The 18296-nt window shown below is 46.2% G+C and overlaps 1 protein-coding gene across 1 annotated transcript in view; it reads left to right on the top strand.

Annotated features, from left to right (window-relative positions):
- ANGPT1 (angiopoietin 1) overlaps positions 1 to 18296 on the top strand; it is a 966748-nt gene that overhangs the window by 883207 nt on the left and 65245 nt on the right. The window contains exon 8 of the mRNA XM_085605097.1: positions 11860 to 11990. Within this exon, the coding sequence (XP_085461223.1) occupies positions 11860 to 11990 (131 nt within the window). The remainder of the gene's footprint in view (positions 1 to 11859; positions 11991 to 18296) is intronic.

Genomic DNA, 18296 nt, shown 5'->3' on the forward strand with positions numbered 1-18296 from the left:
TCCACAGCTTAAACCTCAAAAACATTCCTAGGGAGATGTGTACAAGAAAATGTCGGAGCGCAGTGTAACATCAAATTTGGCAACAGCGCACTCCGACAGTTTCAAAAAGCCGGCATGAGCCGTATTTACAAATATATGGCGCACCCCTGCAATTCCCCTAGTGCTGGTGCTAAAAAATAAAGCTGCCTTGAGCCAGTGCAGGCATCCTTGCGCATGTTGCAAGGGTGCCTGCGCTGCAGGGGCGATTGTTAATGGGCAGGAAGGTACACCTTCCTGCCCATTAACAATCTTTAAAGGTGATTTGCTGTTTCTATGTGTGCTGTAGAATGCAGCACACATTGAAAGATCAAACTATGAGGAGAAATTATTAATTTCTCCTCATATTGCCATCCTAAGACCAGGTTATATGTTGCCTTAGTTTTTGGCACTGCCCCATACTTGCAAATATGGGGGAGCGCCAAAAAGACATGGGTGCTGTGGTGGAACGCCCACTACAACATCCATTGCCTACTCGTTTGCCACAGCGGACTGCTTCGGAAAGGGTCATATTTACAAGGTGGCCACCGTGTAAATATGGGGTATGGAACAACGACACTGGAGCATCAGAAAAAGTGACGCTTCGGTAGCTTTAGGGGCTTCTAAATATGCCTCTTAGATTCTATGTTAGGACTGGAGGCGAGGATTATGCCTTCTTTCTCCACTTTATTCTCACAGCAGCGTAGAAGTAAGCAAAACTACGTTTCCCATGGAACATCGGGAAAACAGTAGTAAGAAACAACATGGCAACAACCAATCAGGAAGGAGCACCAATGTCCAATCAGGGGCTAATGAGCTCAACAAAGTCTTCTGTCAGTGTCCCCTCTTCCTCTTTCTTCGCTGCTCCGCAGCTAGAGATAAGTGCTCCTTAGTTTTTTCTGTGTAGTGCTTTGTGCTTATATTTACAATTTTATTGGCTCCTTATCAGCTGTGTGCTTTGCCTTCAGGCGTGTATATCGGGCTCCACCCGCAGTGTATTTTCTTTTTAGGTATTTGCTCTTTTTTGTCATTGGACTGCGTATCGTGGTGTGTTGTGTGTTGCTTTGAGCGCGTTTGGCGCTCCTCTTTGGTGGCGCCGCAGATACGGGCTTTCCCTTCCCTACGTGGCACCTGCTGGCTTGCTCTGCAGACCTCCTGCCTATAGGTGGTGCGGGAGGCCGGCTTCGGCGCGACAGTTCAAGGAGTTCAAATGCTGCACGCGCGCTTGAAGTGTCAGCGGAGCTCTGGTCCAGGGAGAACGCCCGGTTGGGGGTCTGAACGCGGCAGCGGTGTGTTAATTACCGCGAACCGCCGATTTTACACGTTTCACGCTCCGTTTCCTGGCTTTGCCACAAAGGGATTTGGAGTCTGTATATTTCACATCCTGACACCTCTCTGAGGTCCTGTATTGGCCTGTGAAGGCCTTCAAGGGGGACGCAGCCCGGACCAGCATTTACCCTCAAGTGGGGTTTGCAGACTTGTGGTATCCTAGTTTTAGCCAGCATTTGTCCCTGCGGCTAGAACCCCATATAAATTGCGGATTTTACCGCCCAAAGTGTGGGTTGCCACCCAGCCTTTCAACATTTACGCCATTGTGGGCACTGTAAGATGTCCACCCCCATCCAACCACCTTCACTCTCGCCATGGAGTATTATGATGAATTCCCTGAGGAGGAAGATCCTCTTGCGGACATGGCCTAGGGTGATGCCTTTTATGAGGCGGTGGACTCATCCATTTACCAAGCGGTGGATCAGGCCATCACCCCCTTGGAAGATAGGCTATCTCGCCAGATTAATCAGGCATTTTCCCGCCTGGAGCAGTGCATGGCTGCTGGCCCTTTCGCCTCAGTTCCTTTGGGCCCCGATACCACTGGCTCCCCGCCGGCAAAGCGTTCCCGGGAATCGGGGCTGGATTCTGACACTCTCGAGCATCCGCGACAGGCGTTTGTAATGAGCCAGAAGGTGCAGCCTGCTGGGAATCTCCCGCCTTCCGCCCGGCCCCTTGGCCCCCCAGTCTATCGACACGGATGCGGCTGGTGATTCTACCGGCCCTTCAAGGCCTTGGCTTCCCTCTCGCCCACCCGTTCCCCCAAAGCTCACTTCTGATATGTTGGACCCCAATTATATCGTCACCCCCCTCCTTGGAGTGGGTCCTGGGAGAGAAAGTCGCCACATATGTGGCGGAGCACAATCTCCGTCCTTTAGAGAAGGAGGCCCGTAACTGCCTATGGGCGGAGTGTCCATGCCCATCTTTGGAGGGGAAAGTGGCCCTGACCCCAGAGATTGACCCCCACATGTCTACCTTCCTTCAAAAGTTTATTTGTGATCCCAAAAAAGGGATTGATAGATCCTGGATAGCTTGCCACGACAAGCTCCTGGACGCTCTCGGCCCAGCCACAAAAATTCTGGATATGGCCGAAGAGGCTAAAGATTCTGGTTCCATAACTTCACCAGAGGCCCTTTCAAGCTGGGCGCAGAGGGTGGTTATCTTCTTGGGCAATGCGAATTGCGCCCTCTCCACCGAGCGCCGCCGGTCCCTTCTTATAAAGATAAACCCAAAGTTAGGGGACCTGGCAGATTCCGAGGTTGGCGCTATCGTGGAAGGTGGGTTGTTTGGCGAGCCTTTTGTGAAAGAGCTCGGCAAATTTGTTAACACTTTCACATCGCTGGACAGGGCTCAGTCCACAATAAAGAAAGTTTTCCCCCGTGCTTTTTATGCGGGGCCGGTCGAGGTAGGGGCCGCTCGGCTGGTCGTCAGCACCCCCAGGCTAACCAGAGAGGCTCCGGTCACTACCAAGACCAGTCCCGTTTCAGGAACTTTTACCCTAATAGAGGACGGCGTGGGAAAGGAAAAGGATTCCAGGGAGGAGCCTCTGCCTCTAATTCCGGTGAGTGTTCACCCTTCTTCCCCGTTAAACATAGGGGGGCGGCTGGCAAATTGTTAACAGGCTTGGTTGCCTCTAACGCATGACGCATGGGTTCTCCAAACGGTACAGGGGTTTCACATAGAGTTCATGGGACATCCAGTTCAAAAATACCAGACCCCGGCCCATCCAGTTTTTCCATGCAAGACGCAGCCTTAGTGGACGAGGAAGTAGCCTCCCTCCTCCGCAAAGGCATTATCTCCCTTACCTCCCTGCATCCCAGGGGTTTTTTAAGCAATCTTTTCTTGGTGGACAAGACAGACGGAGGCAAACGACCTGTTATAAATCTCGGCAAATTCAACGAATGGCTCGTTTATCACCATTTCAAAATGGAAGGTATCCATCTCCTTCGGGACATTCTTCATCCTCAAGACTGGATGGTCCGTCTGGACTTCAAGGACGTCTACTTGGTGATCCCGATTTTCCCTCCTCACAGACATTTTCTTCAGGTTGCTTGGAGACACCTCATTCACGAGTTCACAGCTCTCCCGTTCGGTCATTCCTCGGCCCCCTGGTGTTTCACCAAGGTCCTAAAGCCAGCGGTGGAGTTTTTGAGAGCTCGAGGGTCATGATGATCGTGTATTTAGACGACTTGCTTTTGATGGCTTCGTGCCCTCATCAACTGACTTCCCAGCTTCAGATGACCGTCTCCCTCCTTCAGAACCTGGGCTTTGTGATAAACGAGAACAATACTCTGTTACAAACTGCTCAGTCTCTTACATTTTTGGGGTTTCGTGATCAACCCCACAACCTCTACTCTCAGCCTCACTTCCAAGAAGATATCCAAGATTCGACACGAGTTGCATTGTGTCCTGTCCAAACAACAGGTTTCTCTTCGCCAGCTGGCCCGGGTAGTGGGTCTTTTATCGGCTTCAATTCAGCCATCTTTCCAGGTACACTGCATTGCAGGGCCCTTCAGCGCTCAAGGCATTCTTCCTCCGCAGAGGGTTCCCCATCTCGCACAAGATCTCCTTGTCGGCAGACGCGAAAGCCGAGATCCAATGGTGGTTGGACCACATGGAGGCCTGAAATGGCTGAGCGATCTTCGGCTCAGCCCCCGATTTGGTGATCGAATCAGACGCCAGCAGGCAGGGCTGGGGTGCCAGGTGTGGCGATTTGTCTACATGCAGCTTGTGGTCACCCGAAGAACAGAAATTACACATCAACTGTCTGGAGTTCCTGGCGGGCTCCTTTGCAGTGTGTTGCTGGACCAGAGACTCGGTACAGTCCTTCGTTCTCCTGAAAATGGACAACATCTCCGCAGTCCGTAATGTGAATCACCTGGGAGGTACCCGGTCGAAGGCTCTCTCTGATCTAGCGGCGAGTTTTTGGCAATATTGCCTGGACAGTCAGATTTCTGTCACCGCGGAGTACCTGCCGGGCCGAGACAACCTGGAAGCGGACTTCCAATCTCGACACTTCTGGGATTCCAGCCTATGGAAACGGGATCAGCCCGTTTTTGCGGCGCTGAACGAGCTCTGGGATCCCTTTTCAGTGGATCTGTTTGCGTCCAGGCTGGACCACCAGATCCTGCGGTTCTTCAGCTGGAGACCGGACCCCTTTGCAGTGGTCACGGATGCCTTGCTTCAGGACTGGAGTCTAGAGCAGGGCTACGCGTTCCCTCCTTTCGCAATGATCACTCGGACGTCAGCGCAAGTCTGCAGGCAGTCAGCAGAGCTGGTGTTGATTACCCCTCTTTGTAAGTCACAAGTCTGGTTTCCGGTTCTTTTGGAACTTTCTTGGGATTTTTCAATCCTACTCCCCCACTTTCCGACTCTCCTCACGAACCCGGACGGGGTTCATCATCCGCTGGTGGCGACGGGGTCGCTATTTTTTGTGGTGTGGCGGTTTTCAGGGGCAGATGGGAGGCCCCAGGACTTTTGCGAGAGGCTGAGAACCTCATCTCTAAGGCTTGGGTGGATAGTACGGTCAAGAGGTACAAATCTGCGTGGGGCAGATGGACCCGTTGGTGTTTGCGACGGGGTTTTGATCCCTTGGTCGCAGACGTTGTTCACACCATGAATTACCTGGCACAGCTCACTTCGGACGGGTTGGTGTATCGTTCCATCAACACCTTTAGGTCGGCCATTTCTTCTGGCCATGTACCGATCCAAGGGACCCCTATCGGTGAGCATCCCTTGGGTTGCAGGCTTCTGAGGGATATTCGTCTTTCGTTACCGCCAGAGCCACGCTATTCCGCTCTTCGGGATGTTAATCAAGTTCTCAACCTGTTTCTGTCTTGGCAACCTAACAGATTTCTCTCCAGAAAAGAACTCTCAGCAAAACTAGCCATGCTTCCCTGCCTCGTTTCTTGCAGGCGGGTCTTGGAAGGGGTTACCTTCACACTGCTTCGGCGTACCAAATGCCATACCAGGGTTATCTACTACCCGGAGTTCCCTGACTCTCCAAAACTGTGAGTTGTTAGATGTCTCAAAGCCTATGAGGAAATGACGGAAGAATTCCGCCCACCAGGAGAGCGTCAACTCTTTATTGCGCTCCGGAAACCCTTTAAAGCAGTTTCCTACCCCACCATCGCTAGATGGGTCCGTTGGGTGATGCAAGAAGCGGGTATTAGCCTTCTTCACTTTGGAGCGCATTCAGTGCGGGGGGCTATGGCCTCGAAAGCATTTGGCTTGGGTACCCAGTTGGAAGATATCCTCAACGCGGCCGATTGGTCTTCGGATTCTACCTTTAAGAGGTTTTATTTTAAACCAGTGCTTAATATGGCTCAGCTGGTTGTGGGCAAGCTTTGAACAAGCATAATCCTCGCCTCCAGTCCTGACATAGAATGAAAAACTTCCTAGCTAACGTAACGGAAAGTTTCAATTCTGTTAAGGACTCAGAGGCGAGGATTATCCTGCCCCATGCTCCTGGAGGAGACCCCTCCCCGTATTGCAGTAAGTACTTGGCTTTGATTTGAGTGTTAAAGTTTTGCTGTCTTTTACGTGGCTGCTATCTATTGCTTTACAGGTTTTAGTAGTGGTTTCTTTGGGTAATGTGTTCCCTGTTGTTTCAGGTTCTGATTCCCAGAAACAAGATGTCTGACATGCCCAGGATGGCTGTCGTCGCACTCAGAAAGAGGAAGAGGAGACACTGACAGATGACTTTGTTGGGCTCATTAGCCCCAGATTGGACATTGGTGCTCCTTCCTGATTGGTTGTTGCCATGTTGTTTCTTACTACTGTTTTTCCGATGTTCCATGGGAAACGTAGTTTTGTTTACTTCTACGCTGCTGTGAGAATAAAGTGGAGAAAGAAGGCATAATCCTCGCCTCCGAGTCCTTAAAAGAATTTAAACTTTCTGTTACGTTAGCTAGGAAATTTTTCATTCTGAAAGGAGATTTGCAAATTATTATATATTTGTGTACCAGGGATCATACCATGCTAAATCACTTACGGTAACTTTGCAGAGTGCACAGTTGTGGGGTATAACAAATTAGATCCTGATTGTAATAGCTATGAAAACTGCTTGGGTCCTTATACTTTGAGTCCTCTTCAAATTGAGCTTGGTTTCTGTTCTGTCTACTTTTCTAGCGTTGTGAAAACGCTTCTCATTGAGAATTGTTGATGGACAATTACCTGTTTTTGTGTAAGCTTGGACTGTTTGCAAGAGGAATGTGTTCTACGTGAATCACCACCCTTCATGGTCTGCTCACGTTATTTGCCACATTAAATGTATTTTGTATTTACCTGAGATTTTTTTATTGGCCTCAAATTCAGATGACTGCGCAGAAAGAAAAGCATGCATTGTTGAAGCCAATAGGTCTGTCCTTGGCATTTGGTTCACTGTTTTTTCAAATTTTATTTCAAGCATTTGCGGAAAGAAAACGTACCTGCAACTAAATGTGGCGGCCATACACATTCCATAAAAATGTTAAATTAAAAAAAGTAACCATTGCATAGCATCTAAATAAAAATGTACAGGTGTTCTGGAACAGACAGATGTGTTTAAAGCAGGCATAGAAAACGTTTTTCGTTTTAATGCACATCAAATGGAAAATATGAATCTTAGTGATTTAAAGAAAAGAAACTTTTAGCTGTAAATTACCAGAAAACCTAGTTTAAAAACAAAACGATGAGTACACAAATGAATAAAAAAGGGATAAAGAATGGGAAGCATTTAAAAAGTCATGCACTGGTTCACCCACCATGTTGCTGAAATCCACTTGTTCATAGGTCGGTGTGCATATGTCATGGGGGAAAATGTTGACACTCAGTGCAAGAGAGCCATTGGCTGAAGTCTTATCAAGATCTACATTGTGTACAGTTTCACACAATAAGAGCAGCTGAATGCTCCAAAGCAAATTCGTTTCTTTTCAGTTTTTCTTCATGGAGAAAACAATTATAGTCTTTGGGTGATCCCTTACCCTTCCCAGCCTGGAAGAGGAGTTACTCTGGTGCTTGCCTGGAGTAACTTTCCCACTATTTTCAGGGACAGAGTTTGGCGGATTTCGGGTTGTGAATGCCCACAGTTATACATGTTTGTGGATGTTCACTAACTCGCAAAGCTGGAGGTTCTGTCAATAACCCCATGAAGTACATGTTACTTGTCCCATAAGGGGACAGGGTGCTGGTGCAATTGCAGCTCAACCTGTCTTCAAGTATCACAATCTCTTCCAATCCCGGTAGAGTGATTCTTCACAGTCTTTATTCCTGCACTGTTACACAGATGAAAAGTGTTCAAGAATAGTTACAACTAGGGCTCTATTATGAGTCTGGCAGTCTGAGGACCGCCAGACTTGTGTGGACGTGGCGGTGATGGTCCAGCCACCACTGCAGTAGCGGTCTGACTGCCCCATTACGAGTTTGGTGGTCAGACTGCACTGGGACCTCCACCGCCATGGAACCACTGTTCCATGGAGGTGGCGCAGTGGTGAGAGGCCGTAATATGCTTGGCACGACTGCCGCGGTCCCGCCAAGTGTATTACGAGTTTCCTGCCCGCCGGTGTTGACATGGAGGTTTCTACTTCATGTCAACACTGGTGAAGAGGAAACAAAGGGGGCCCTCTGTGCCTCCTCCCTTTGTGGATGCACACAGGGGGACATAACATGTGCCCCCTGTGTGCATCCAAAACAGTTCCTGTATGGAATGGACTTTCGAGTCCACGCTAGCAGGAACCTTGTGAGGCGTTCCCATTGCAGTGCCTTTTCAAAGGCACTGCCACCTTTGAAAAAGGCACCGCCCTAGGACCCCCAAGTGCCCACCCTCTAGGCCACATTAAATTCGCAATCTGGTGGGCGGCGGTGAGGCTCAGTGGTGCAGGGGAGCAGTGGTGGCATACTGCCCGATCCTGCACCGCCAAAACTAATAATTGGGCCCACAGTGTTTTGGCTGCCTTAACCAGACTCCCTGAGTAGGGTTAGATGGAAAAGCCTAAGCACAACTGTTAGAAATGGGGTTTCTGGTTGGCTAGGGTATACACCTAAGCCAGGCAGAACCCACCACTCTAGTCAGGGTAAGGGAGTTGCACACCCAAGATAACCCCTGCACATCCACTTGGTAGATTGGCAGAGCACACAGGCTTATCCCAGGAGCAATGTGTAAAGCGTGTGCGTAACACACACTCACACAAGTGACACACTAGGCACAACACAAAAGAGACTCCACACAAGATTATATAAAAATATCCTTTGTATTCATACCTAAAGCACATTAGATCATAAATCACTTTGTAGCATGTAAAGCACATTAGACCACATAACATGAACCACTGCGCCACTAGGCACTTGTCATAAAGATGCACATATGGCACATAAGACCAGTATTTCATGAATTATTGTGCCACTAGGCACTGGTCATAAGAAGGCATCAATCATAAACCATCATTACTTTGCCATAAGTCAATTGTCATCATACATTTGGTGCAATATGAAATACTTCTCAGTTGCACATGTCATGAAGGCATTAGGCATAGCATTGTAAACACATATCATAACAACCTTAGGCAGAGCGTCATAAACAGCCCCCATGAGATTGGTTACTTAGTCCCCCCCAAGGATTAGAATGATAGTGACCCCAAGATCTGAAATGAGGTTTAGTGGGAGGGAGACACCAGAACTACAATCATATGGCCACTGGGTATCAGGGCCTCTGTCGAGGTTCTATCCATCCCTACAATTACATAGCCCTGCCCTCCGGTATGGGTAAGAACAGGTGAGAGCAACCGGTCAGTCCTGTGCAACTTGGGTGGGTTGAGGCCGATGTCTTGTATACCGGGAGCTGTTCTGCTTTGCTCGCACTGGGTTCTCTTCTCCTAGTTGCTGGGTCCTGACGCCGCAGCGATAGCGAGGCTTCCCCTTCTCGATGCTGCATGAACCTCTGTGGGCATTGCCAGGCTCTGCTGGAGGTCATACACCAGTGCAGGTTACAAGGTAACTCTGGGGGCAACGAAGGTGGCTCCCACCGTGCAGACCCCTGCTGAGCTTTGCCCCTTGATGTTCTTCTGTCCTACCCCAGCCCGGGGAGGCGGTTCAATAGAAAAATGCAGCCAGGTGCTGTGGTGAGGTGCACGAACTCCTCGGTACACACGAGGCAGTTCTCATGAGCACCCAGGATTTCTAGATGCCCAGTGCAGCGCTCCACACTTGCTTCCTTCTAAAAAGAAAAGCGCAGGTGCCGGTTCACCCGGACAAGATCCTCTACCTGCACTTGGCAACTCCTGGCTTCTTAGCCGGTTTCTCACAGCAGGCACCAGTGAGCAGAGACACTTCAGGTACATTTACTGGGTAGCTCAGCAGAAGCAGCACTGCCAATTTAAGGTAAAAGCACCAGAACTTGAAACAATCCAAATGAAAACACCAGAAATTTCAAAATAAAGTGAAAGCACAAGGAACTCCCAGGAACACAAGGAATTTTCAATAGCACAAGGAATATTTCTATGTCCCTGAGTCTTCCAGGACAGGAGGCCAGCACACACAAGCCCTTGGAGATTCTTCACAAGCAGGATACCACAGCAGGGCAAAAAAGAGTCAGTCCCTTTCCTCCATCATAGACAGAAGCAGAAACTGCAGGCCAACCCAACACAGCACACAACAAAGGGGCTATACTCCTTACAGCTCTCCAGCTCTTCTTCTTGGTAGGGTCCTCTTCTTCCTTGAAGTAATCTAAAGTCCTGGTGTTTTAGGTGTAATACTTATACCTCAAAATGTTATTATTGTGGCAAGGGTCTCTGAACCCAGTCCAAACCAATTCTGCCCTCACTGGTGCAGCATGACCACCAGGGTCGGAGACAGCATTGTGCAAACGGAGATACAGCCTGTTCAGGTCTAAGCAACACTCATCCCACCACTCTAAATGCAGAACAGGTCCATTCAGCCCTGTGATGACTCACTGAAGCAAGGCAGGGCACACCTCAACCTACCTCAGTGACTGTCTAGTGTAAATGCACATCTCAGCTGCTGTCACTCACACACCAGACGCTGAATACACAATCAGCCAGAGGCACACAGAATGGTAAGGTAAGAAAATGCCCACTTTTTAAAAATGTCATTTTGAAACACAAGATTTAGAAACTGCCTTTACCGAAAGGTGTGTTCATAAATTCTGAGTTCAGAGAGTCCTAACTCCATTTTCCTATATTGTCCCTATTGCAAGTTACACTTGTAAAAATGGTACAGTGCAACCACAATGATAAGCCTATGGGACAGATAGCCTTTCAATAGTGAAAAATGAAATACACAATATTTCACTATCAGAACATGTCACACACAGCAGTACAAGTCCTGCCTTCCATATACAGTGCGCCATGCCCATGGGGGTATCTTGGGCCTACCATAGGGTTGCCTTACATCTAAGGAAATGGAAGGTTTAGACCTGGCAAGTGGGTGCACTTGTCAGGACAACATGGCAGTTTATAACTGTGCGTACAGACACTACAGTGGTAGGTATGAGATACATTTACAGGGCTACTTATGTGGGTGGCACAACCAGTGCTTCAAGCCCACTAGCAGCATTTGATTTACAGGCCCTGGCACACACTGTGCACTTTACCAGGGACTTTCCAGTAAATCAAATATACCAGTCATGAAAATCCAATCACTGTCACAATGTATACAGAGAGCATATGCGCTTTAGCACTGGTCAGCAGTGGTAAAGTGCCCAGAATCCTATGGCCAATGAAAACAGGGTCAGAAAAATAGGAGGCAGAAGACAACAAGTTTGGGGATAAACCTGTTAAAAGGGCCAGGTCTCAAAACAACACTAGTAGAAAGGTCAGCTTAGGTACTATAGCAGGCAGGGCAGATGTTCTGAGCAGACAGAATGTAGCTGTATATTCCTCAATTCTACCAGACATCTATAGGGCTTCTGACACAGGACCCACAGACATCAGCATGGAGGCCCTCATGGGAGAGTGAAAAATGAGTACAAGAGTGACCTTGCACTCTACAGAACGCCCAGCTACAAAAGAGGTTTAACATAGTACACACACATATGCACACACGTATGGACACACAAGCACACATAAAGGTGAAAGTAAGAATAACAGTCTACCCACAATGAGAGTGGATACAGAGAGCATGTCCACTCTCACTGAGAACTGAGGAACACTTTGGATTCACCCTCTGGACAGCAGAATCCTGTCTCTACTGGTGAAAGGTATAAAAAGCATAGAGCACCTTCAGCAGGATTAATAGGGATAGCTTCGCCCAGCTTTCATTTCCATTCAAGGACTTTCACAGCACCATCATTGCTCTGGTTAATTTTATGACTATCTTGGATATAACACAATTTTATGAGCATACCTCCAGTCTCTTATTGGCATTCCTTTCTCAAAAGATATGTTTTTTATGATCTATGTACATGTGAACCATGGAGAAAGATAAAGGTACTCAGAAAATCCACCAGGCTGGGTGTTTCTATGTTAAATACTGACAAATCTGCCTTTTTTTGTTTGGCTCTAATTCTAATTATTGTTATTTTAGATTATATCTGAAAGGCCATTCTGGAACTGCAGGGAAGCAGAGTAGCCTGATATTGCATGGAGCCGATTTCAGCACCAAGGATGCCGACAATGACAACTGTATGTGCAAATGCGCTCTCATGCTAACAGGAGGTAAGCATGTTATGGCAACTATGAAATTAACTTTAGTGTTGAAATCCACACATGTAGTGAACTCTTCAGGTATACAATGTCACTATCTTATGTGAGTCATATGGCATGTCAATAATATTACATCCAAGAGATTCACCTAAACCCTATGTTGCAGTCTAAGGGGCTGATTTATATGTTGGTGGTAAGAATACTATGTCACAACTGTGATGGTGTATCATTACCTCCAACATGATGGTCCACCCACCCCATTTATATACAGGCGGCCCTTTGGTGTAACTACAGCTGATATTATGGCCAAGAGTAAGAGCAGCCGGGGGTTGACCTACATGTCCATCCACCTAATTTAGATACAGATAACAGTGGTCCAATCGCAAAAAGCAGAGAACTTGCATACTTCATGGAGGGCCAAACTAATCAACTCCTCTTAATTTACTTAGATAACCCCACTCTGATTCAAGCACAACAGCTAGGCCAAAAAATCCACACACACACACACACACATAAATATTGCGCTCTAGAAAGTTTGAAAATGTATTGCAAAGACTGGCCCTTTCCTTTCGTGCTGGGTTGAAATGTCGACTTCCAATACAAAACCTGAATTCAATAGATGGTTCACAGAAGGACAATTTGTACTCAGTAACTGTACCCCATTCTGATGAAACAGATTTGGACTCTGCTATGTATTAAATATGCTGGACAGGCTTCCCTATGAAGAAATATGGTATATGTAATGGGTCCATACCCTCCCACTCTTTCTTCTCTCTAAACCTGCATGAGCACCTTCTCTGAGCACTGTTTTATCACCAAAACCTTTCTGGAGCTAAGAATTTAATGTAAACTGTATTGATATTGTGGCTTTGCAATACATTTTCAAAATTTCTAGAGTACAATCTTTGTGTGTGTGCCTGGATTTTTTGACCTCATATCTGTTGTAAATCAGAGCGGGGTTAGCTAAGTAAATTAGAAGGAGTTGATTAGTTTGGCCCTCTGTCATGTAAATAATTTCTCTGTCTTTACTCATTGGACCACTGTTGTATTTGAAGTTGCCCAGGTCATTCGGGGTATTTTTGGGTCACCCCATTATTTTGTAATAGCATCTAATTTGGATAGGCAAACATACAGGTCAGTTTGCACTGCCAATCACCACCAGGAAAACCCAGGTGGTAAGGGGCAGGGAAAACTGTCTTATGCCCCCTTCGCAAAGGGCAATAACTCCCATGACGAGGGGGGCATTGTTTTGTTTATTTTCAAAATAAACAAAATGAGTTTGATAGACAGCTCCATCAAAAAAGCATTGACTGGGACTGCCATGATGGTGATAACTGCCAATGCCTCAGAAGTGACCACCTGCTTGGCGGTCATTTCTAAGTTTGGCTGGCAGGGACTCTGTAAGGGCGATGGAATAATTTACTCCATCGCCCTGACAGACTTACCTCCGCCCGTCAAATTATAAAGTCTTCCTAAGTCAATGTGGAGTTAAGAATGGTAAATATGTACTTAACATGTGATATTATTGTAGATTGATTTTACTGACCTCAGTACAGTGACATACACCCCTTAATGCAAAGATGTAGGTCAGAATATTAAACCTACTAATATTTGAAACAAATATATTCTAAAAAATAGCCTAAAATACAAACATATCATCAACCATAATATTGTGAGGTTAAGTATACAGAGGTGAGTATAGATTTACTATTCCTAGCCCCACATCTAGGTGCCTTGAAGATATGGAACCCTATATCTATGTGCCTTGAAGACATATCTTCAAGGCAATTAGATATGGAGTTAAGATTATTAACTCTATACTTACCTCCACAAACTTACCTTCATGCTATTTATGAATTCATTATGCTGGTACAACACATTCATACACAGCCCACACTCAGCTACTCTTCAAAAGCAGACTCCTTTCGAAAACAATGTATTATTTTAAAATACTGTGAAGCATATTCACAAGGGGACTGTCACTTTTCACGGTGTACCAGTGATGCAATGCTCTGCACCATATTTACAAAGTGGCATTAACCCCTTTGCCATGCGGCAAATTCCGCCGTGGTGCGAGGGAGGTGGGGCTGGACTTTGGGCTCAGGTACCCAGGACGGTTGTATGTTATTACAACGCATTCCGTTGCAACGCATGCTTTTACTACGCATGCGTTACAACGCGAATGCCGTTACCACGAATAACATTTACCACGAAAATGCATTTACCACGCATATCGGTAAAGGCATTTTCGTTGTAAATGTTTTTTTTTTATTAATACCCCCGTGCGACCCCCCCCGCCCCTTTTTCTTCTATTAAATTCTCCTCCCCTCAACATTAAAAATGTTTCCCTGTGCGATTCCCCCACCCACAAACCATTAAATTTACCCCTTCGCTACACGTTCCCCTCATTAATTCCTTAAACTAAATTCCCACTTTCCTCGCTACGTCCTCTCCTCTGGAAGCTCTTCCGATCTGCGTCGCACGTCGTAAAGGGGAAGCGGAAGTGTCTTTCCGTTTCCTCTTACAACGGTACGATGCCGATTGCTTCCACATCGATGGAATCAGGTTTGTTTTTTTTCGTGGGGGGGAAGACCCCCCCAACCTCCCTTTTTTAATATTACCTTTTAGCACACATGCCTTTACTACGTATCTCGTAGTAAAGGTATGCGTGGTAAAGGCAATCGTGGTAACACACATGCGTTGTAATGTATGCGTGGTTACTGCCGCGTTGTAGTGGCCGTTTCCCACCCAGGACAGCTCCCGGCCGTCATATATCACGGTGGGCGTGTGCTCATGACGACCGGGAGCCATCCGAACTCCGCCCACCAATTAATTCGCCCGCACAGGTGGAGAATTAGCCGCGCATGGGCAGAGCGGCAACGGTCGGACGGCTCTCGGCCGTCATGAGCACACGACTACCGTGACTCATGACGGCCGGGAGCCGTCATGAGCATCCATGAGGTTAAGCCACTTTGCGTGGCTTAACATCGCTTTGTTAATATGGTACCCTTTTCAAGTTGCTGTGGGCGTTCCAGCCATTTTTAGTGCCAGCGTAAGGGAAAACACAGGGGTGCGCCATATTCAAGTAAATACGGCACTTCCCTGTGTTTTTCAAATGACGCAGTGTGATGCTGCAAAAGTTGCTGCAGCACCGTGCCATTTCCTTGTAGATACACCCCTGTGTTTTTTCCTCAAAATATGCATGCACCAAATTGAAGGTAGCGCTTTTTCCACTGTATCTTTTGCATCCTTCTACTTATTTTGCCCTAATCTTTTAGCGCCTCAAAATGAAATACAGCCGAAGTTACAACAAGGCATGAAACTCTCAAACGCGAATTCACTTTTGTTTGTGAAATGTTGTAGTGTAGTCTGTTATGTCAGGTTAAAAACGAAACTGTGCAATGTCCAGACTCTGTGGATTAAAAACCTCCACTGACAGGGTTCTTTTAAAAACATTTTGAGGGGTTTTGTTTCTCAAAATTGTTGGGACAACTGTTCCCCTTCTCTTTCGAAAAGGCCTCCCAGCGTCGGATTCCCTCCACTCAGCTGCACTTGCCCCGGTGAGGCCCTTAAGTCGACCCTCAATGATGCTTTGTGATCCTCGGCAAAGAGGTAGACATTCATTGGGATGAATTGTACATCGGCGGGAGCATTTCCAACAGCATTTCACAAAAGAGGTTTTTAAACCCATATTAGCTACAGATACGTGATAATTGCTTCATTGCTTTGACCCTGAAACCGGCAGCCTTTGGAAATAAACACTTGGAGCATGTGTTTGCATGCGGAGTCTCTTCAGCTTTCAAAGACATCCCACAAAGAAAACTGCGAGCCCGTGAAGATCATGGAAGCAGCCACCCACAGACCCCGGGCCTGTGATGGATGTGAAAGCCACTTGTTTTGGAAGCCTCCCTCTCAAGACGGCGAGAGGCATAAGCATGTCTGGTCCCAGAGAGCAGACTAACAAACCTTTGTGCGACCCTTCTATTTTCAGCACCTTGTCTGCGCACCCAGATCTTTATTTGTACAAAAAAAGGAACCGAGGCCCGAAGTTTTTCTTAGAAGTTTGCTTCCGGCCCTGCAGAATGGCTGTTTTTTTGCACCGCGAGTCTCGCTAATGTAGATTCTGCCTCTACTGTCGCGCGACAACGAACTCTACAAACGGCACTACGTACCTACTTTAATCACCCCACCTTTCTCGAGCCTTATCACTTAATTTGAGCTGTGGAAGTGTTAAGTAACACAGGTCCCAGTCACAGTTTTGGGATGACTGTTATCATATAGTTAGTTGAAAGAATGGAGCAATTACCATTTTACATAGTGGTTTGCTTGTCACAGTAACTTTAAAGGTATTGACTGTACTTACCTTTGAATGTAGCTGCATTTAAAGATATTACAATAGAATTAAACACAACAGTTGCACTACAACACATCACATTGTAATAATGCAGCATAAAAGTACAAAAACAACAGAGCACAACACAACACCACCACAAAAAAATGCTGCACGACAATTATGCACAATCATTCTTGTCACACATTACCACCTCCAGAACTCTGCTTTCATAGCATGATAGTAAAGGCTGTTTGCATCATGCACAGTCTTATATAAATGAAATAGCGACACTCACACATGTTCTGTGATCCAGTCCCTTCTCACTTAATCCCACTCTAGCAGGCTCTTTTAAATCTCTGTTATTTTCCTTTCTCTGTTCTCCTTGTCCAGTGATGAAAAATATGTCATGATCACCACTATTGTATCCACAAAAGGTATACTGAGTCACGATGACATGCCTTGAAGGAAAAGTTGTGTTGATCCGGACAATTTGGCTGTAGTGGCGAATGCACTTTGTTTGTTTTGAAATTATGTTTTATTCATGATGTTCATGATATTCGCCTTGTGCTGCGACCAAAGAATTTATTTAGTAAATCAATGTTTTATGGTTGAAATGGAAGCCCACAAGCTAACTAGAGTGAGATATAGTAAAAGAAAAATTGAGTAAGGCAGCGAGAGGGCGCAAGAGACAAAGAGAGACCAAAAAAAACCAAAAGTTACTAAACAGAATGAGAGGAAAAGTGAATGAAATATGGAGAAGGGAAGAAAGAAAGAAAGAGAAAGGGAGACAGAAAAAGTAGCGAAAGTGAAAGGGACACAAAGAAGACAGAATTATTAATATATTGAAATGTTTCACATGTTGAGTTGTACATCACAGTTATAGTATATGTCCTCATCGCATTGTGTGCTGTGCAGTGTCAGGAATCTGTAGGGAGGCCCTGGAATCAGAGAGCTTAGAATCCCTGATACATGATTTGTCTTGGTAGACACATGTCTAACTTTGCAAAGATCCAGCATGTCTATACAGGAGTGTCTGTTATATTGTTGTTGAATGTAGAAGCTCCCTGGCTGGTAGGAAGACTGCAGGCCTGGAGCCAGAGGAGGAGTCACCTCCACTCACTGGCCAGTAAAACCTACAAAAATGGCACCTCACGCACAGTTCATCAGAACTCATCAGGACTGAGGAAGAGTAGAAGAGGACTGAACCTGCTGTCTGTGACCTGTGTGGAGAACTGAAGTGCTAGAACTTCTCCGACTTTTATCCAGATTTGAGAGGTGTACTCTAAGGGTCAGTTGGCTGACCTCCTTTGTGGCTACTGGGACACAGCAATGTGTAAGAAGCTTTTTTTCTGAAGTGCCCAGCTGACCAGTGGAAATTGGATCTGGATTGGACATTAATAGTGGCCTCTGCTGGATCGATTCCTAGCCCCTAACCCACTTGCTTACAGCATCCCCTCAAACTTAAAGGCCAACATCAAGGAGCAATTAGGGATCCCAGACAAAAGAAGAAGCAGACTCACTCAATACTATTTTAGGTGGCTATGAGAAAGAGAGTCTATAGATTAATCTGACTGATGTATTCAGATTCCCCAACCCCGAATGTCTCCAGTGAAGAACCTTTGTACAGCAACTCATTATAACTGAAATTAAGTGATGTCAGCCAGTTCAATGCTTTTTATTAGACATGCAACTGTATAACTGGGACAGGATTGCAGAATGCTGAAATAAAGAACTGCTATGTAAATAATTTTAAAAAACAGGATTTACTCAAATATTCAATAATCCCAAGTGAATTTACAATCAGACAATATTCTATCCCTGTAAACTCTGAACTGTGTTTTAAAGTGGTGGAAGTATATTTAGCATAATGAAAACACATTTTTACAAACATTAAGTCATCTTAAGGCAGGGTCTTCATCGCTGTAAGGAAATTTATTGAATACCATTTAGGTATATTTTTGTATGCATCGCATCGCTATTCCCAG

Source organism: Triturus cristatus, chromosome 5_1 (assembly GCF_964204655.1).
Source record: "Triturus cristatus chromosome 5_1, aTriCri1.1, whole genome shotgun sequence".
NCBI classification, from domain to species: Eukaryota; Metazoa; Chordata; class Amphibia; order Caudata; family Salamandridae; genus Triturus; species Triturus cristatus.